The sequence below is a fragment of the Bubalus bubalis genome, chromosome 5 (assembly GCF_019923935.1).
Source record: "Bubalus bubalis isolate 160015118507 breed Murrah chromosome 5, NDDB_SH_1, whole genome shotgun sequence".
NCBI lineage: Eukaryota > Metazoa > Chordata > Mammalia > Artiodactyla > Bovidae > Bubalus > Bubalus bubalis.
The window spans coordinates 1,756,250-1,776,983 of NC_059161.1; the positions used below are offsets into that span (position 1 = coordinate 1,756,250).

General features: G+C 49.1%; 1 protein-coding gene across 2 annotated transcripts in view; it reads left to right on the forward strand.

Annotated features, from left to right (window-relative positions):
* Positions 1–20,734, forward strand: part of KIF14 (kinesin family member 14) — a 50,116-nt gene that overhangs the window by 26,312 nt on the left and 3,070 nt on the right. For both annotated transcript variants that reach the window (XM_006078430.4, XM_006078431.4), the window contains exons 14-28: positions 1,267–1,451; positions 3,487–3,589; positions 5,153–5,313; positions 5,564–5,711; positions 6,345–6,497; positions 7,866–7,992; positions 9,670–9,763; positions 10,279–10,411; positions 11,569–11,669; positions 13,492–13,586; positions 16,326–16,550; positions 16,721–16,899; positions 18,746–18,904; positions 19,564–19,686; positions 20,602–20,676. In XM_006078430.4, coding sequence (XP_006078492.2) covers positions 1,267–1,451; positions 3,487–3,589; positions 5,153–5,313; positions 5,564–5,711; positions 6,345–6,497; positions 7,866–7,992; positions 9,670–9,763; positions 10,279–10,411; positions 11,569–11,669; positions 13,492–13,586; positions 16,326–16,550; positions 16,721–16,899; positions 18,746–18,904; positions 19,564–19,686; positions 20,602–20,676 — 2,061 coding nt within the window. The remainder of the gene's footprint in view (positions 1–1,266; positions 1,452–3,486; positions 3,590–5,152; positions 5,314–5,563; positions 5,712–6,344; positions 6,498–7,865; positions 7,993–9,669; positions 9,764–10,278; positions 10,412–11,568; positions 11,670–13,491; positions 13,587–16,325; positions 16,551–16,720; positions 16,900–18,745; positions 18,905–19,563; positions 19,687–20,601; positions 20,677–20,734) is intronic.

The window sequence follows — 20,734 nt, forward strand, 5'->3', positions numbered from 1 at the left end:
TATGCAGATGTAATTTCTCAAATGCTCATTGTATACCGACTGTACAGAGCAAAATCTTAGAGGGAATCTTGTGAGGAGCTTTAAGATCAGGATTGTGATGGCTTAGAGCCTGTGAGCTGGTTGGAAAGTTAAAATACAAACAATCTAGTTCTCTTCACGTCGGTTCAGTCGGTTTAACAGATGTCACATGTTGCTGCTGTGCCAGGCCTGGGGAGGCCGAGGTGAATCCAGAGAACGTGTGACCCAGAGGGAGGTTTACTGAAGTGTCGTGTGATTGGAGGGTGAAACCACGCACGTGCCATCTATTAGGTACACAGTGGTGGGCACTGGCTGTGAGTCACCCTAATGCAGTGGCAGAGGAGCGGCAGTAATTCTCCGTGATGAGGGCGGTCACTGGGAGGACTTCAAAGAGAAGGGACAACTAAGCAAAATCTTGTACAATGAGCAGGAGCTTGTTGGTTTCCAAAGTCTAAATGTCTAAGCAAAGATGCAGCCTGATGCCCTGAGACTTAGGAACAGATGCGTGGCTGCTGGGATGGGTCAGACTGGAGAGGAGGGCACAGCTGGGCCATGATGCAGTGAGGACCGGTGGGCGGGCCACGGCGGGTTTTAGGTGGAAGGAGAGGGACCATCCGCCTGGGTCTGGACAGGTTCTCCTGGTGAGGGTGTGAGAGAGGGTTCAAGGGAGGGAAGAGGGAGGCCGGGAAAGGGAGCCATCTCGGAGCTATGGCTGGGGTTACGGCAGGAGGTGACGAGAGCTCGGGGCAGGCAGTGGGTGGGCTGGCTGGTGGGGGTGCTGGGTGCAGGGGCCAGAAAGGAGGGAAGCTGACAGGCTCAAGAGGGTTTTCCTGAGGTGTGTGTAGACAGGGAAGTGGGGAATGGTGCCTGAAAGGTGCGTCGTGCATCGTGCGATCAGGAGGTTATTGTCACGGTGTGGGGACCCGGTGGTGGCTGCAGAGACGTGGTCGCAGGACCCAACCCGCTGTGGACGGTTGCGGGTGAGGACAGGTGCATGGAGACACCAGGCTGAGCCCTGAGCGGGCCGAGGGTGGTGAGGGACACAGGGTCAGCGTCACCCTGCGAGGCTTCTAAGAAGTATGCCGGCCACACTTAAGGGGCAGTCAGGAGGAGAGGGTCTAAGAGACTGTTAATTACCAAGTCACACGTCCTGTGACTTTTCACGTTTAACACAGACCTTTCATTTTAGGTGGGTTTAACAGTTTCATGCTCCTGATCAAGGTTAACTATTTTTCTGACTTCTACTAGAAAGCAGGAATTACCTTTCAAATGGACAACCATTTGCCAAACCTGGTCAATCTCAACGAAGACCCTCAGCTGTCGGAGATCCTGTTATACATGATAAAAGAGGGGACAACCACAGTCGGAAAGTACAGACCAAGCTCCAGCCACGACATTCAGTTGTCGGGCGTGCTGATCGCCGACGACCACTGGTGCGTCCCTTAGATCTGCCCCCTGCAGCTCCCTTCCCACACGTCTCCATTCACGCTGAGGCGCTGGTGTAACTCTGAGAGGGCCTCTGCTGGCCAGGAAAGCTGACGATGGGGGCGTTCCATGAGGACGGCAGGTCCGCTGCTCTCCTATGAGGAGTGACCTGGGGGTGGTGTTGCTGCGTTTCTGTTTTGTGCATGTGATGTGGCCACGGGGCCATTTCCTGGAGTTACAGTCTCAGGCCTGACACTTCTGTCCATCATTAAGGCCGGAGTTTTGGTTGGATGATGAATTTAAACTTCTGCTCCTGTGAGTGGAGCGATGCTGCGTGTGTTGCTGGGGTGATGGTTCGTGTGAACTGTGTTAGCTCCATAGTGTGTTTTCATGATTCGTCTCTGTCGACACACTTGCGTTTTCCTGGCTGCGGAGTGTCATGTGGTGTGCAGTTACTGGTCTATTTTGTCGGTAGACGTTCGGTGGTTTCTCACATTCCACTCCCACAGCGCGGCTGTGAGTGCGTGTGACATGTCTCCTGGTACAAACAGGTAGCGTGTCCCTGGAGTAAGTGTCAACACGCGAGACAGGGCCCTCGGGGCAGCCTGGCGCCTGGGCCCTTCTGCTCGCCCCGCGTGCCGTGTGGGCCTGGCGACTTTGCAGTTACCGTGTCACGATGATGCCCAAGTTTGGGAAGCAGCCCTAAGCGTGTGTCCAGGAGGGGAGCGAGCAGCCTTTAGGATGTGTGCGCCTCAGCTTTATGAGGTGATTTCGGATTGCTCTCCAGAATGACCGTCAGTTCTGGCACAGTTGGCGCTCCGAGTTCCTGTTACCCTCAGATCCTTGCCGACACTTAGCACTACTGGGTGGATGCAGACTGGCGGCTCGGTGGGCATTTGTTTGCATTTCCTTGACTAGTAATCCTCACATATTTTGGCCATTTTTGCTTGCTCTTTTGTAACTTGGTCATGTCTTTTGTCCATTTTTCAATTGTACTGTGTTTTTTTTCCTTCATAATTTGTAGCAGACCTTTCTATGTCTTGGTTGGCAGGTTTTTGTGAGTTTCATGCGTTGTAAATAGCTTTTCCAGCGTGTGGCTCATCTCTCTCTCTTATGGTACCTTTCAATGGATCAAAGTTCCTAGTATATCACACAAGTGAATCTTTTCCTTTATGGTTGTCAGTTTCTGTGTCTTGTTAAAAAAAACCCTTTCTGTATTGAGGTTATAGAGACAGTCTCCCAAATTTTCTTTTAAATGTTTTGAAATTTTGCTTTCACATTTAAGTCCTTAAGTAGTCTGGAATTTTTTGTTTGGTGTGAAGTAGGGATCTAAATTCATTTATTTTCCTTGTGAATAACCAATTCTACCAGTACCATATCTTAAATAAGATGTGACTTTTTTTTTTTTTTTAATGTGGTGTTCACACAAAAAGTTTCTAAAGATACAGAGTGAGTGTTCTCACTAATATCGCATGGTCTTAGTCATCTGAGCTCCACAATGTCTTTGTACCTGGTGTGGTTCAGTTCCTTGATCTTCAGTTCCTCTTGGTCTTCTCTTAACTGTTTTCTGTACCAAATAAGTCCAGTATTATTTACCCTTGTGGCAAAGATACAGAACATGCCCCCAAAGAGTGAAGAGTCCAGAAGGGGGCCAGGAAGTCCCCGACTCGCCTGGCCCTTGGTTAGAGTACATGGGTCAGTACTTGTAAGTATTTTAATGTATTTTCCCTTAATGTTTGTGTATTCTTTTTTCATTTTGGGAGGAGAGGAGTTAGTGTTTTTTTAAGTAGTTTTAATCATAATACATACAATGAAAAATTTTCCCACCACCGCTGGATAGAATTGTTAGAGAAGCCAAGCTTTTTTCAGCAAAGGTTCAAAATCTAATGGAAGGAAAATAAGGAGATTCTTCTACGTTACTATTGTCATAAATTGACAGGAACATTCTCACCGAAGGAGCACCCCAGGGAGCCTTACGTGTCCTGCTTTTCCTTCCTCGTCAGTCTGTCCATCACCGTAACCACGGGCTCCCTGTCTTCACAGCACCATCACCAATTCCAGTGGGACAGTGAGCATCGTCCCGGCTGGGGAAGCAAAGACATACGTAAACGGAAAGCTGATTTCGGACCCGACAGTGTTGCACCACGTAAGTTGGCCGCTGCTGAAACGCGAGACGCTGTTCCGCTTTGAGCACGGGATTCAGTTTTGCTGAGCCTGGTTCTCTCGTCTGTGAGATCAGCAGAGAGCAAGGGGGAGGACTCTCTGGCTCTCACACTCTCTCTCCTGGCGTTTCACAAATCGCCTGCCTTTGTGCAGAGACCAGCCCCCAGGAGCTGCCCCGGCAGCACCTTACATGTCCGGGGCAGAGCTGGGCTTTGGTCAAAGCCTCAGCCCTGCCAGCTGCTGTTTGACCTTTGAGACGTTATTCAGCCCAGGTGACTGTGTGTTACCCTCCCCAGGCCTTTAACGACGACATTAGGGGAACAGGCACGAACGCTGCTGCAGGCGAGGCGAGGCCTGTGGCCACGTGGTGTCTGTGTGTCTGTCTCCCAGGGAGGGTGGAGACGGGGCTGCTGGAAGCATTGGCTTGTGCCCGGTTCTTAGGGCAGCGTCTGCAGACTGAGCTCAGCCGGTGCTTAGCGCCGCGACTGTCGGCCCCTGTGCTCTATTAGCGTCCTCAGTCCTAGAGTCGGGTTAATAATAGGCACGTAGGCAGCGTGTCTGCCCCAGTTCTTGGCTTATGGACGGTGCGGTAGCTTACGGTGAATGATGTCGAATTCGTGATCTCCGAAGAAGATTGAGCTTCAGGACCAGGGACCAGGCTTGATCACTCAAGAGCTTTTGTGAAGCAGAGTTTTATTAAGGTGAAAAAGGGACAGAGGAAGCTTCTCACACAGACTCAGAAGGGGGGTGGAGAGCGCCCCTCGCTAGTGTTAGCAAGGGAGTTATATGCTTTTTTAACTGGTTATTACAGTAAATCAAAAGAGTGTCTCAGGGTTGTAAAGATCTTACTAGACCCACTCCCATAGTTTACATTTTAAGATAACGGGATTAGCCAGAAGGTTTTCAGGAAGGAGAAACTGTCCTCAGCAGGATGCATTGTTGTTACACAATCCTCAGGACCGAGTTTAAACTGAGTTGTTTGTTGTGTAATCATCAGTTCTGTATCATCCTGTGCGTTCAGTCTCCTCCGACTCTTTGTAGCCTCTTGGACTGTAGCCTCTGTCCATAGGATTTTCCAGGCAAGAACACTGGAGTGGGTTGCTGTTTCCTCCTCCAGGGGATCTTCCTAACCCAGGGATTGAACCCACTTCTCTGGTGTCTCCTGCATTGGCAGATGGGTTCTTTACCAATAGTGCCACCTGGGAAGCCCAGTTCTGGGCTTAAAGAAAAAACATTTTATATGACTAAGAGTAAGGAATGTAGAGGAAAAAAAGATGTTTGTCCTTTCCTCCTCCTTGAGAATTCCAGACCCCTATTTCCTCTTCGAGACCCCCAGACCCCTTTCTCCTCCTCGGGGACCCTGGACTTCTTATCAGCCTGCCTAGGAATTGACTCTCTCAGGTATTTCATAAACATTAGCTGCTGTGATTCTTGTGTTTATCGTTAGTGATACTAGACTGTATTGAATTGTTGAGCACGACTATTTGTCCCATGGTGATTTTTGGTTTGGACTCACCTCCAGTGGTCAATTTTTTGTGTGCCTTAGGGTGATCGGGTGATTCTTGGTGGCGATCATTATTTTAGATTTAATCACCCAATGGAAGTCCAGAAAGGGGAGCAGCCACCCAGCAGAGAGAATCCTGCGAGCAAGCGCCCAGAAGACTTTGAGTCGGCCAAGAACGACTTGCTGACGGCCCAGAGGTTACAGTGAGTACTCGTGTGTGTAGAGCGGAGTGGCCTAGAAATAGGCGAATTTTCATCCTTTTCTCTTTTATCTTTTATATTTTGTGTAAACAGTTCTCGAGCTAATAAACATTTAAGAACGCTTTTGAGAGAAAGTCAGAAATTTAAGTTCTGAGGTTTGAACTTTGGTTTAACTGAAAACATCTTAATCAGTTGAAAGCTCCTCTGGTGTGAAGGCTGACGGCACACGCTGTGACTGTTTGCTGCCTTGCAGGCTCGAGGCAGAAATAAAGGAGGCGCAGGTGAGAGCCAAGGAAGAAATGATGCAAGGAATCCAGATCGTGAAAGAGATGGCCCAGCAAGAGCTCTCCTCTCAAAAAGCTGCGTACGAGAGCAAGATCAAAGTGCTGGAGGCGGAGCTGGTAGGAGGCCGAGCTGTCTTCCTTCCCCATCAGGGCGTCCCCAGTGAACTTAGGATTCTAGGTGGGCCCGGGGCGTCCCGGGGGAAACGTGGCCTTCGGGGAAGGGGAGATACCGAGGGGCTCCATCCCCTCCTCAGGCCTCGGCTCTCCTGTCTGCTGGACATCAGCTTCCCCGCACCGTCCAGGGGCCAGCGCTCTGGAGGGTGGGCGAGTGGTGTGGTTCTTTCCAGTCGGTCAGTCAACCTAGACGAGGTGGAGACGCTCCAGGGCCCCTTTTCCATCCCTGAGTCAATTTCTTGTGCATTGATTTTAAAAATGGAACTTTTGTACTTTTTTGATGTTGTTTTTCAAGAATTGTTCTGCATTTTTGCCGTATTTGTGTGTTAGTCGCTCAGTTGTGTCCGACTCTTTGCGACCCCGTGGACTTTAGTCCACCAGGCTCCTCTGTCCATGGAATTCTCCAGGCAAGAATACTGGAGTGGGTTTCCATTTCCTTCTCCAGGGGCTCTTCCTGACCTGGGGATTGAACCCTGGTCTCCTGCATTGCAGGCAGACTCTTTACTGACTGATGTTGTTTTTGAAGAATTGCTCTGTATTTTTGCCCTATTCGCTTTTTACTATTGTTGCTTAAAGAAAGAAGAATCTCAAAGGAAGAAGATCCAGGAAATAAATAACCAAAAGGCAAATCACAAAATTGAGGAACTGGAAAAGGTGAAGCAGCGCTTTGAGCAGGAAATTCATGTCAACAGAAAGCGGCTGGAAATGGAGGCCCTGGCGACAAAGCAGGTGACTTCATCATACAGCTAGTGTGACTGTCTGGAGGGAAAGCTGGATTTTTAAAAAAGTATTTATTTATCCATTTGTTTATTTTTGGCTGTGCTGCATCTCCACTGCAGCGAGAGGGGCTAATCTCTGGGTGCAGAGTGCGGGCTCCTCGTTGCAGGGGCTCCTTGTTGCAGGGGCTTCTCGTTGCAGAGTGTGGGCTCTAGGAGCGCGGGCTCAGTAGTGGTGGCGTTGGGCCCAGCTGCCCCACAGCACGTAGGGTCTTCCCAGACCAGGGATGGAACCCGTGTCCCCTGCACTGGCCGGCGGATTGCTAACCCGTGGACCACCACGGAAGTCCCTGGATTTTGTTTTAAAGAACTTATGCTCTGTTGAGGGCTATGGCCAGCTCCAGGTCTGAGGGTGAGCGGGCTCTCCCTTGAAGTGTCCCTCCTCCCCCAGCATCACACCATCACACGGATGCCGAGGGACGCTAAGGCACAGGGCAGAAGGCGCGGCTCACTCCTGTACCGGTTGCGTCCCGGCACCAGGACGGGAGGAGCAGCAGGCAGGCCCTGGGGCACCAGCGTCCCTTGTCTCTCTGAGGGCAGAGGCATCTTCCGGGCGGTGCTCTCCAGGTGCTGGACCAGGGGCCCAGCCTCGACTGGGGGACGTGAGATTCCAGTGCCTCCAGCACTGCGGGGTCAGAGCTCCGAGGGGGGCCCTGAATCCCTCGTGAGCAGCCCCGGAGCAGGCACCGCTGATCCTGGAGGGAAAGCCCCTGCTCTCATCTCCCGCTTCGACTTCTTGTGCCTTCAAGTTTGATTCTCAAGCAGCAGCTTTATTTGTTTTCTTTCTGAGTTTATGTGGAAGTGAGGGTAGAGAGGGATACCGTCAGTAACCTAAAAACACCCCTACCAGAGCTTGGTGAGAACGTGTGTATTAGCAGATCTAGAACCAGAGTGGCCAGTGAACCACCGCAGAGAGTTTTAAGAACAGTTTACATCTTGAAAACAATTACTAGTAGACTATTAGATAGCTTATTGGTGTCAAACGAGGTTTTTAGGTGTTGTTTTCATTTAACTGTTTAATTTAGTCAACAGATGTTCTTGAGTGTGGGCTTTTTTGAGTAGTTTTTTCCCTGAAGGTTTTTATACTCCTATCAATGGGAAGAAAAAGGTTATGTCATCAGAAATTCCTCCTGATTTTGTGGAAGAGAAAAAATTGTTTTCTAAAGATACTGTATAAGTTGTTTTTGAAAGCCTTTCCTGCTTAATAAAATGTGTCCTGTGGAAAGAGAATTATGTCATGTGCTGGCGTTATCAATCTGGTTCATAACTCCTCTCTTTGCATGCTCTCGTGTGTGGCTCCACGTGAATGAATGTCACCTAGGCTTTAGAAGACCACAGGATTCGCCACGCAAAAATTCTGGAAGCTCTAGAAACAGAGAAGCAGAGGATTGCTCAGGAAGTGCAGAGTCTACAGCAGAGTCAGAGCCACAGAGGCAAAGCCTTCACAGGTGAGTGGAGACCTTAGCAGGCACTCTAAACGTGCACTATTTCATACAGCTACTAAGATGTTAGCTATCCTTGTATATTCAAAATGTTTTATTCTACGTGTTAATGGACTTCTCTGGATATAGATAAATTTGTATGAGCTGTTATTTTTAGAATATTTAGTTACAGGATCAAATAGTAAACAGAATTCCAAGTATTATTTTCATGTGTATCATGTTTTATAAAATGTCTTAATCTAATTCTGAATTCTTATTTTATAAGAATTATCTAAGTTGTGTGTAATCATTGCACACATCACTTTCTTTCTTACTTGGAAGTATTTTTTTGTACACTTCTACATTCCTCTGTAGAACACAGCATGTTTTCAATGTAAATAGATTTTTTTTAATTACAGAAAATCTCAACTAAACTGTGAAAGCCCAGAGATTGCTTCAGTAAACCCTTACACACTTTTCGCCATCTTCAGCAGCTCCCCACACAAGTTCAGTTCTGTTCCAGCCCCTGCTCAGGCCGCTGCCTCCTTGGAGTGTTCTGAAGCAAAAGCCCAAACAACCTATCACTTGATGTGCAAATACGTCCCCACGTGTCTCCAAGTGAGATAAGGAACCTTTTCTCTGTCACTCTCTGAAGCTTAACTCTGACATTGTTCTCACGACTAAAATATTAGTATTAGTTTCTTATACTCACTAGAGATCTAGTCCATATTCAACTTTCCTGGATTATTTCATAATTTTTAAGATACATTTGTTTGCGTTGTTTGGATCCGCGTACAAACGTGGTCCGTGCCTTGCTCGCTCGCTCCGCCCCTTGTGACTTGTGGCCGGGAGTGGCCAGGGGGTGTTCCTGGAGGGCCTCGCTTCCGGGCCTGTGGCGGCCCCCAGGCTGCCGCGCGGTGGGTTCCCGCAGGGCGTCGGCCAGGCTCTGTCTTTCAGCAAGCAGACCTGGTACCTGTGCCAGGCACTCCCCACAGCGTTTATGTCAAATTACTCTGCAGGGATGCTCCTTATGTTTCTTACAAGAGATAAGAACATTTTGTTAATTCATCTTTTTGTTGCTCTTAGGTCGTAAAATAGTACCTTGCCACGAATACTTGATTTTTTTTTTTAATTCACCTGAATAATGAACTTTATTCTTTCAAAAAAATGCTTCTAATGGAATACTGGTTATAAGTTTGAACAACATAGAACGTGTCTGTGATAAAATCGTAAATCTGAAGTAGGAACATGGAATTGTGGACTAAAATTGTTTTTGTTTCCTGATGTATTTCTATCTCTGTCTATATCTATCTATATACTTTAAAAATTTCAGGCAAAATATAAAAGGATTGTGGTTCTATGTAAGTTAAAGCTGTAGTATCCTTCATCTAATGCTTTAACTTAGTCATTAGGAAAAAGAGAAGATCTGTAGAAATGGTAGGAGGAAAAGCAGCATCTTTGGCATTTCCTGTCTCTGTGAACTCTACTTTTCTTCCCTGCCTCCTCAGGTGAAAGACCTCATTTTGGGGGAAGAGTGTTTTATCTCGTCGTGAGGGTTGTAGAAAAGTCCCTGAGTTAGCGCCCTGCCCGTCTGTGATGCACAGTTAACGCCGTTCGTGCGGAGCCGGGCTTTCAGGATCTGTGCCTGGGGGTGTGTCGGTGCTCACAGCCCTGTTCTCAGCCTCCTCTCTTGCCTCCTGCCAGTGCAGCCCAGTTGGAGCTCCATGAAGCTGTCCGTCATGATTCAGGAAGCCAATGCCATCAGCAGCAGGTTAAACAGGAATTATGTTTTTGGCAGGTGAGCAGTTATCTTATTAGTAAACTCATTCTTTGTTTTGAACTAGTTGCCCTTTGTGTGATTTTGTTGTTGTTGTTGAGTTTCTTTAGTGCTCTACGTGCCCGCCTAGGAGTTAGCAGGTGTCAGAATCCCCAGGGGGCACTTCCAGACTCCCCTTTCAGAGGTCATTCTGGAGTGAATAAGGCTTTAAAAAAAATTTTATAAACAGATTAATTTTAGCTGGTTTAGGAATTTACTAATTTTCTTTTGAGTTGAGAATTTATTAGTATTCCACATTTTAAAAGAAATGTGCAATATTGAATTTTTAATTTAAAAAGTTATTATGTAAGAAGTTATTTTAGTATGTAGTATATCCTAGACCTGATTATAACTAGAACAGAAGTACTTAACTCTGGAGAGACTTAATTGGTGGACTGAGTTTTATGGGAGTTGTTCTGTTTCCAGAATCTCTTGGTTACGTGTATTTGTTATGTGTATTTTAGGAGAAGCATTTTTTCCTTTGGTTTCTCTTTCAGACATGTGGTGTCAGATAAAGGAAGCAGTTCTGACACTTGTATTCGGGTCCGTAATCTGCAGCTCGGGGTCTCAACCGTCTGGAGTCTGGAAAAGTTTGAGTCTAAGCTTGCGGCAATGAAGGAACTTTATGAGGTTTGCAGTATCATCAAAATCTCTATAAACTTTCGAAATGAAAAATACAAAAGTGACATGTTCTCATTAAGGAAAATTTGACAAATATTAATAGAAGGCTATCCACATTAGCCAAACCAACCAGTATTAACAATTGTGTATGTTTACTTTTGCCTGTAGAAGGGATTTTGGGGGTTTTAATATATTTATAGCTGTGTGAGGTGCGCTTCCCTGGTGGCTCAGACGATAAAGAACCTGCCTACAATTCAGGAGACCTGGGTTTGACCCCTGGGTTGGGAAGATCCCCTGGAGAAGGAAACGGCAACCCTCTCCAGTATTCTTGGCTGAAAAGTCCCATGGACAGAGGAGCCTGGTGGGCTGCAGTCCATGGGGTCTCAAAAAGAATCAGACAGGACGTAGTGACTAACACTTTCACTTTCATAGCTGTATGGAGAAGTTTAGTACTAAATCTGTTCAGGTATAGTAGCGTGATCTTTAAATTTTACGCGTGAGTCGAAGGGGAGGAGGGTGTGACGGACGTGGCGCAGGTCAGCCGCTGGGCCCTCTTGGCGCGGGTGACGCCTGTGTTCCCAGCCGACTGCTGTGCCCGCGGGGGCTTCGGCGGTTTGCTGCTTGAAAACTCACAGCTCTGCACGTTGGTTTCTAATGTCTTATTTCCTCGTCTTCCATTTTCTGACACTATACCAAAAAATACAAACTTTTTATTCTGTTTTTCTCACCAACAAATTGCCCGCCAGAAATATTGCCATTTACCAGTGTCCCTGGTTAACTTACATTTTCATAACTAGTGACTGAGGATTTGTTTGCTTATTGGTAAAGGCTGTGTTCGTGTCCTCTGAATTTTTTGTCAAGTGAAGTGTGAGTAGTGAGCTAACATCTGTAAGCTTTCTTGACATATTTTGATAATAAACCTTGATTTTAAAAAAAATAACCTTTATTTTATATTTATCATATACATTTCCCCCCTGGCTATGTTGACATCTCCAGGGTTTCATTTTGTTGTGCAGGCATTTTTAATTTGGCTCATTTGAACCTATTAATTTGCAGATCTTACTGAAACAGCATTCACTTCTCTGCATTTTTGCTTTGATAAATGCAGTGAAGTATTTAAACCTTTTCCCCCTTTGGAACTGGAAATTCTGTATTTATTTCCTTAGAGCCATGGGAGTAGCCCGGGTGAAGATGTCTTTTGTGACCCTGAAGATGAGTGGGAACCCGACATCACCGATGTTCCTGTTTCTTCCTTTTCCAGGAGGAGGTGAGGGTGCGGGCGCTGCTGGCTCTCTTGCTCTGGGTGTAGACGTGCGTCACCCCCGTCCACAGGAGCTGTCTGCTGTCACGGCGGTATCTGTGGAGGGAAGCCCGTGTGTCCGTGATGAGATTACAGCCGTTAGGGCGTTAGATTGCTTATGTTCAGTTGGTATATGAAGGAAAAGTCCTCAGTATTTCACCATAGAAGTTTTAAGAGCAACTTGGACTAGCATAAATCCAATTTCCTATAAAAACGAGCAGTGTTTATTACTTTAAATCACCCTTTCTCAGAAGCCTGGCGTACTCTGTGATATTTTTTCGTAGTTTGCGGAGTGTGAGATGCAGTCAGTATGAGCACCTCTGCACTCAGTCGTGGTGACCGAGGACCTCCGCGTGTGACAAATGCCGCTTATTAACTGAGGCAGACAAGACGCACGGCTGCCCCTCTTTCCCCGACCCTTGGGCTACAGAGGCGAACGTGCCCTGGAGGGGCCTTCGCCCCAGGGCCCAGCCCCCAGTGTGGTTGGAACCAGGACTGCGGCTGCCGGGTCTGGGGGTGCCAGAGAAAGGCCCAGTGCTCCCTGTCCTCCAGGGCTGGCGGGAGGAGAGCAGGGGCAGGGCCGGTGACAAGGGCCCAGCCTGGACCTGAGGGAGGGCAGGCTTCACACGCATCCTAGAGGCCGGACTCCAGGCCTGGGCATGGGTGACGAGGATGCGGCCAGGGGACAGGCAGGGGAGCAGGGTGCCCTGAGGTGAGGCTGGTGTGGACGCGGTGAGGCTGGGGTTCCCGGATGGGGGGCTCCTGCGGTCTAAGGCTTCAAGGAGGAGATGGGGAGCTTTCAGGATGTGGAGGTCACAGCGGTTCATCCCCTGGAAGCATGGTCACCGGGGAGCATGTGTCGAATGTCTGCTGAGCAGCAAAGGCCCTCCTTACCCCCAGTTCACAGATGAAGTCGCCGAGGATTTAAAGAGATGAGAACCTTATCCAGAGCTCCTCAGCTGCTAAGGGAAGGGCTGGTCCTCAAGCCCAGGTCTGAGCGACGCCCTAGCCCCGACTGCGACTGTATCACAGCCTCTCTGTCGCAGAGAGCAGTGTCTTTCTGGGTAACATTCTTTTTAACTTAGTCGCCTTCAGCCGCAGCTCAGAATCCATCTGGGCCCAGCCTCCTCGCGAGCCTCCCTCTCTCCCCGCAACCCGCCTGCTTCCCCGTGCGGCTGACCCCCGCTCTGGGTGTCGGGGGCCTCGGGCTCTGGGGCCGCGTCCTTTCCCAGAGTCTCCGCAGGCCGCCCCCCACCCCTCAGTACTTTCACAGCTGAGTGTAGTTACTTGCCTAACTTCTCGCTCTTCCTATGGCCCTTAAGCTCAGTGAGCTCAGAAGCTCACCAATGTGCTTCAACCACAGTGTCCAGAGCCCGAGACTAACGGGACGGTTGACCTTGAACGACATGGGTTTCCAACAGGAAACCCTACAGGCCTGGGCTTGGTTGGGCCCACAGATGTGGAGGAACCTCACACACCAGGGCTGACTGTGAGGTACACGCGGGCTTTCGACCGTGCCCAGGGGGTGTGACCCCTGTCTTGTTCAAGGGTCAGCTGCATTCTATAGATGTTTATTCTGCTCAGTGAAGTGGGGGTTAGAATGCTACCTAGAGATAGTCAAATTCTTATTCAGTGGACCAAATTCACTTAGCCCTTGATGAAAATGTCTCCACGGGAAGCACACTCGTGGATATCCGTTTTCTTTAGGATATTTGACAGCAAGCGTTCTAGCGTTATTGCATGTGGCGTATGAATGTAGCTGCTAACCTGCCTGGGTCTGTTGTTGCAGGAGCAGGAGTCTGATGAACAACAGGAGGGTTTCCGGCTGTCTGCACGACATCGAGGCCCACGCGGGCCAGGACCTGCGTTCTTCAGGCTCCGCAGGTCCTTCTTCTGTCGGGTTCTATCGTTTACCAAGAGCAGCTCCAGGGCTTGTCTCTGCCACCGTCCCGCTTCCTGTCCTTGTGCGAATCCTCTCGTCTCCTGTGAGCTCCCGCCGCCTCTGTAAACAGGAGGGCGTGCCGGAGGCCCTCCGGCTCCTGAAGTTCTGCGCTCTGTGGTGTATTTCTAAGTGTTAATTGAGTGACTGGATCAGTTGGGGAAGACGTGTGTGTGTGTTCACAAACGTATGAGGATACTGTTTTCTTCCAAGTGGAAAGAGGCCAAGTGTGGAAGATGGTGTGTTACAGGATGTCACTTGTGTGAGGAGGGGGAGAGCTGCACACACGTGCTTGCTCGTGAACAAGGTCTCCGGGAGAGCTGCCCTTGGCCAGAAAGCACTGCTCGTCCGGGGCGCATGGGGTGACGCAGGACAGGGCCGGGGCGTCCTCGGCACAACACTCCCTTGTGTCCTTCGGGATTTCATGTAACACATACACATATCATCTGTCACAAAATTACTTCCAGTTTTAATGGTTTAAAAGAAAAAGTTATAGAACTCTTTCCCCTGAATAATTATTTTATGCCAATATTGACTATAATATTAGTTTCCATAAGAAGAGGAGGATACACTTTATATGTGTAAGTACCTGTAATAATTAAAGTCACTACTTGGTAGCAACAAACTACTACATAGAGACAGAAGAGAACCACCGATACGTAACTCCACCCGGGCGAGCCCCGAAAGCACCACGTGAAGTGTGGGAGCGAAAGTCGCTCAGTCGTGTCCAGGCCAGAATACTGGAGTGGGTAGCCTTTCCCTTCTCCAGGGGAATCTTCCCAACCCAGGGATCCAACCCAGGTCTCCCGTGTTGCAGGCAGATTATTCACCAGCTGAGCCATAAGGGAAGCTCCATGTGAAGTATAAGAAACTATATAATAAAGAGTACATCCCATATGATTCTGTTTATGGAAAGTTCAAAAATAGGGAAAATTGAGCTGCAGTGACAAGATAGAGGAGTGGGTCACAAGGGAGCCTGTCAGAGGGAGCGATGGGCTGGCGGTGTGTGTTCCCCTCAGTGGCAGTTATGTGGTGTGCACGTGTGTAAAAAAGCTGTACACTCAAGATGTGAACACTACAGAGTGTTACTTGTACCTTAGTAAACTGAATTTAAAAACTGCTACGTAATGTAATAATCTATAACGATATCAGTGGGATATGATTAGCCATGAAAGAAATTATCTCATCTTGACTATAAAAGAGACTAGAGGGTTTTTTTTTTTAATCATAAACTTATCTTTTAGGAAGACATTTATTATCCTACTGCTTGTTTAATGTAAGTCAAAGCAAAATAGGCCATAGACTTTTTGTTTACCAGCAAAATAAAAGGCTGTGTATCTGTGGTAGCAACTTATTTATCCAGTACTACTTAAGAGGAAGATGTTTTATAAGCGTACCTTTTCCAGATAACTGAACGTATCTCTTCTAGGGTCTTTTTTTTTAAATTGAAGAATAGTTGATTTACAGTGTTGCGTTAGTTTCAGCCACTCAAGGGTCATTTTTAAGTGCCCTTTAAAAAAATTAAGATGTAAGGGGAAGTCAGACGTAAGAGGTCTTTGCCTGTTTGCAGTTTTCCGAGAGGGAGATAGAAGCCCACCTGTGTGTTTAGTGTGACCCCGCCTGGGTGGTCGCGCGGTGGGAGCAGGACCAGGCCTGCCGGGGCTAGTGGGGGCGGCACCTCCTGACTGTAGAGAGTCAGCACGTGTCTGAACGTCTCACCTGAGAGGCTGTGTTCTGAAACTAGACTTGCACAGATCTTTGTGACAGGCTGCAGCTGGACTTGCTGCATTCAGACAGGCGTCTCATGAAGCAGGTGGCGGGAGGTCCCTGTCGTCGTCGCGAGGTTGATTGTCGTCACCCGCAGTGACAGCTTTAGGCACGGCAGTGCTTCTGGTTTCTCCGCCCAAATCGAGCTCTTGTTTTGGCTCTCCACTCAGTAGTCCCCGCCCAGGGCTTGTATATACTTTCTTTTGTAGTTTGCTGTTTCTAGTCGCCTGTGGATTGGACCAGAAGACTAACCGTGTACATTAAATGAGAGCCCTGCTCAGGGGCTGGTGTTCTGGGTGCAGTTATTTCCAGAGGTGCCGATGGGCTCTTTCACGCTTTCTGTCTGCCTCTGGCTTGGATGGTGCTTAGAAAGTTGCTCTGAGAGGCTGTCTCCCTACGATGTGACACACTCTGGATAGTCGTTGGGCTTTCTCCTCTTCCGGTTGTAGGACAGCTGAAGCAGGAGGTGTTACAGGAGGAGCTACCAGGACCCTCCTTCCGTTGTTTGCTCTACAACTGCCTGCTTTTCCAGCGTGTGGTTTATTCCTTACGTTTATTGTGTTCATATTATTTTACTTTATGCAGCTACCATTGTTTTCACCAATTCCCACTTCCTTAGGTGTTGCCAATAAGTAAATTAAGAAGGAGATGCAGTCAGTGGTTACGTGCAATCTGTGGTTTCCCTGTTATCTGGTTCCGTAGCTGCTGGGCTGTGGGCGGATGGATGCTGTTGAGAAGCTGGTGGAGTCCCTCTGCGGGGCTGTCTTCCCCTTGCGTAGAGAAAGGAGGGTGTCTGGAAATGGGAGCGGCCTGCGTGGCGTGTGTGCCCGGCGTTGTGCGGCGGCTGCACTGATGCGTTGTTTGCAAGCGTTGTCCCTGGAAACGAGCCTTATGATGGCTGTTTTCTGTCGACACAGGCTTAGTGGGGAAATCCAGCCCTGTTTACGTGGACTCAGTGGAACCCTTCCTTCCTGGCATTTGCAAAGAGTTGATCAGCTCGTCGTTAGAGCTTCTTGGACAGAGTGATGATGAAGAAGGCACCGTGGCAGACAGCCTGATGAGTAATTTCCTCAGAATCCACGACGGGGTACTGGCCGTGTCCAGAGCCCACGAAGAGCAGGACGAGGACAGTCAGTGTACCCGTAAGCGTCCGCACCGACCCGCCCGCGGGGACTGCTGTGTCCTGCGCATCCTCGGTGGCATGGTCACCTCTGCCGTGCGTTGTCTGACGCTCGTGTTTGCGTGGCGAGCGTCTGTGAGCTCTTTTACTGGGAGGTCGTTTCTGCTCATCACTTTTCTTCTTCTTTCCAAGTGTTCGCTGACCGAGCAAACCAGTCGCTCGCAGTCCAGGTGACAAGCGCATTCCAGCAGCTCGCGGTGCTGACGGCACCCCGGGTGAGCGGTGTCCTGGAGGCTTGCCGGGCGGCCCTGCTGGCCGAGCTGCGGCGAGAAGTGAGGACGCTGGGGGGCCGCTTGCAGCTGTTCCTGCAGGTAACGGGGCCGTGGGTCCCCCTTAGGACTCCTCTGCTCAGCAAGTGTTGGTTGACTTCCTCCTGTTTGTGCCTCGCCCAGCCCAGACCGCTAGGGTTTTCAGAAGCGCTTTCTGTGTGAAATCACGAGACTGGGTGTTTAATAATTGACTTAACGAACCAGGACTTCCAGGGGTTTCTGTGGGCCAGGCTGTGGCAGTGCTGTGTGGTTTATGAATATTAACTCGTCTAGTTTTCGCTGCAGCCCCAGACGTGCGCGCTGGTTTGTCTCCTCTATAAGGAGGGGAAGGCCAGGCAGCATGTGTCCACTGTTCACCACTGGTAGGCCATAGCCTTGAGTGCAGAGTGCTCCTGACCCCCAGGCCGCAGCGGGGCCGGGAAAGGGGCGGGGCCGGGAAAGGGGGCGGGGCCTGGGGCTGGGGAGGGGCGGGGCCTGGCTCTGGGGCTGGGGAGGGGCGGGGCCTGGCTCTGGGCCTGGGGAGGGGCGGGGCCTCGCTCTGGGGCTGGGGGAGGGGGCGGGGCTCACTCTGGGACTGGGGGAGGGGTGGGCCTCGCTCTGGTCAAAGGTGGTGAGTTAGTCACAAGCCTGCTGACCTGACCCAGGGCAAAGAGTATCTCTTTGTTGCCTCTTCCCTTAGATGAGGTTTGGCTGTAGGAAGATGTAAGGTAGAAGCTTCTTTTCTCTCATAACATCTGGAGGTGGGCTTGGCTGCCTTGGGGCCCGACTTCCTTCAGTGCAGCCTGTGGCTGGCCTGAGCTGCATGTCCACCCTGTGGCAGGGCCCTGGGCTCTGTGTCCACCCCATGGCAGGGCCCCAGGGGAGGTCAGTGCATGGGATGGGAGACGGGACAAAGAAGGTCGGGGCCTTGGGGGTCTTCATTCAAGGAGGTTTCTGGAAATGGTCACGTGACATTTCTATTCACACATCTTTGGCCAGAGCGTCATCACAATTCCAGCAGACACGTTCCCAGTGAGGATGGAGGAGGGCAAGTGGGAGCAGAGGCCCTGAATCTGCCGATGCCCAGACCTCCACCGATAGAGGCCCGCACATCCCAGGGGCCAAAGCGGAAACCCCGAGAGACAGCGAAGCTTCTAGATGTTGGCCAGATCCTCTGGTGCCTCCCAGGCCTTCCCAGTCCTCTCATCTAGTGGACACTTTGTCACGTCAGGCGCCTCCTGGGAGGGACTCTACTGCACTCACTGTAGGGTATGGAGTTAGAGAAGGCAAGATTCAGAAAAAGAACGAGACCAGCACTTTACAGGAACAGATCACCTTTAATGAGGCGAGAAGGGGCAGCAGTCAGATTAGTGAGCTGCTGCATTAACCCAAGGAGAGTAGGTATATATAGGCGTATATGTGGAAAGCTACTGTCTTAAGGAGGCTTGTTCCTCTCCAAGGTTGTTCAGAATAGTTACCTCTTAAATGGCTGGGGTAAGGAATTTTGGAGATCGGCCAGAGGCTGGACCAGCTGGGAGCTGGGCGTAAATGTCCTTTTTTTTTTTCTTCGGGTGACAGAGTTCTTTGTTTTCCATAGAATGGTGGGGAGGACCTGGAGGGGAGTTTTAACTCCAGGCTATTTTGAGCCATGTAACTTTCCTTCACTGATCTGGAATCCGTACACCTCGCTGCGGCCTGCTCGTCTGTTGGTGCAAAAGCTGTTTGAGGGCGCCCTGTGTCCTCCTCATGCCCTCACTGTCAGAGGCTACTGGGCTGCACGCTATCTGGCTCTGATCAGACTCTTGTGAAGCACGGCCGCTGTAGGAGTGGGCGCAGAACCACTTCTTCTTGTCCTTCCCTCCCCGGTCATCTCAGGTACCTGACACCTTGGGCCATTTTTGTCTTACAGGGATGCTCTTCGGATATTTCACCGATGGTCAAAGAGGCTCAAAAGCAAGTGATCCAAACCGTACACCGAGCCGTCGCGTGCGTGGGGCGGTCAGTGGCTCTTACCGGGGACCGGCTGCACTTCCTGGAGAGCGGTGCTCACGGGGCCACTGGCCTGCAGGTAATGGGCCGTGCCCCCTCGTGCGGACAGCCTTCGTCTCAGGGAGCAGCAGCATTTCCTGTCAAGGGGCCACGAAGCAGGAGAAATGTTTACTTTTCAGAGCTGCTCATACCTTACTAGTTTAGCAGAAGATGAAAGCTGTTACAGTCTGAGTGGATAAATGTACCCGTTGATTTGGGATGCTGCCCGTACCTTCTGGGTCTTTGGCTTGATGGTACCTGTCTGCTCTGAAGGGTGGGTGCTCAGCCAGCCAACACGGAGAGTGTATTCATAACTACATTGGCGTGTGATTCTAGAAAATGTGTGTTTGCTTTAATTATTCATGCTACTGAAAACACAGTGTTATATTAAAATGTTTGTTCTGGCTACATGGTATCCTATCTAAGATGACAAACACCCTCTGCAGTATATGTAGAATACAAAAGTGTTTTTTTTTTCTTTACATACTGTTAGTTCTTATTCTAGCTTTAGTTGAATTAATAAACTAGGAATGTGTTCAGTTCAGTTGCTCAGTCGTGTCTGACTCTGCGACCCCATGAATCTCCAGGCCTCCCTGTCTACAGTCCTAAAATAAGCAGAATATTTAACTTAATTATTTGGTAACTTAAAATATATATAGAAATTGAATTTGCCAGTTAATGCTTAAAAACTTTTTCTAGGATGATTTTGTGAGTGCCGTTTGTGATGGTGTGGACTTGGGAATAAAGAGTCTCCTCGATTCTGGGATAGAAAAAGCAAAAGAGCTTGAGCATGAACTCTTAAGACAGAGTCCCCAAGCTGAGGTAAGACAAAAAGAGGAATGTCCTGTATAGTACCAGAGAGTAGGTAAAGTTGGTTTCTAAAAATAGTTTAACTCAGTGAATGAGGTCTTTATAAATTTATGTATTTTAGTTGGGTTATTTTTTATTGAAAAGGCTGTTGGCATCATCTCTCCTGGTGATTTTCGCAATTTTACACCTGAGTCACGGCAGCCCCTCTCGAGGGTAACACTTTGGGTCCTGCCCGGGCCGTGGTGGTTGCCAGAGAGATTCAGCCTGCAGATGAATCCGCGAGGATGGAGTGTGTCAGTGACCCCTAGTGGCCACTTGCTGCCTCTCTTTTTCCTCCTTCAATTAGGGCTCTGCTTTTCCACTTGAGAATGGGAACTACTGTTTGTTTAGTTTTGTTTTTATAATTTCTTTTTTTATATATAGTTTTATTTATTTTTGGGTCTTTGTTGCCGCGTGGGCTTTCTCTAGTTGCAAAGAATGGGGGCTACTCTTCGTTGCCGCGCGTGGCTTCTGGTTGCAGAGCACAGGGTCTAGGTGAGTGGCTTCAGCAGCTGCGGCTCCCAGGTGCTAGAGCCGGGGCTCAGCAGTTGCGGTACACAAGCCTAGTTGCTCCGCAGCATGTGGGATCCTCCCGGACCAGGGATCGAACCAGTGTCCCCTGCATGGCAAGGTGGACGCTTAACCACTGGACCAGGAAGACTCAGCCATCCACATTTAATGTGGGACCAGAGTGCAACTTATTTAGAAAGAAAATCCACTTCTGTGACTTGGACACTCTGGCTACTTACTTGTAGTCTCAGTAACTGAGCCCCAACCTCGTGACTACTGGACGAAAACTCTTCTCCCTGGCAGATCCCATAGAATGCCAGGATTTTTATACTTCTAAACAGTTATTTGTATAATAAAATATTTTAACATTCTCTGTAGGTTACCAAACAGATGAAAGCTAATGCCCTGGGACTGATCGAATCCCTCGGAAACCTCTTCGCTGAATGGAAAACAGTAAGAGAAGCTCTTAATTGTCTTTGTGTTTGGTTTTGTGGAGTGTATCTTTCATCTC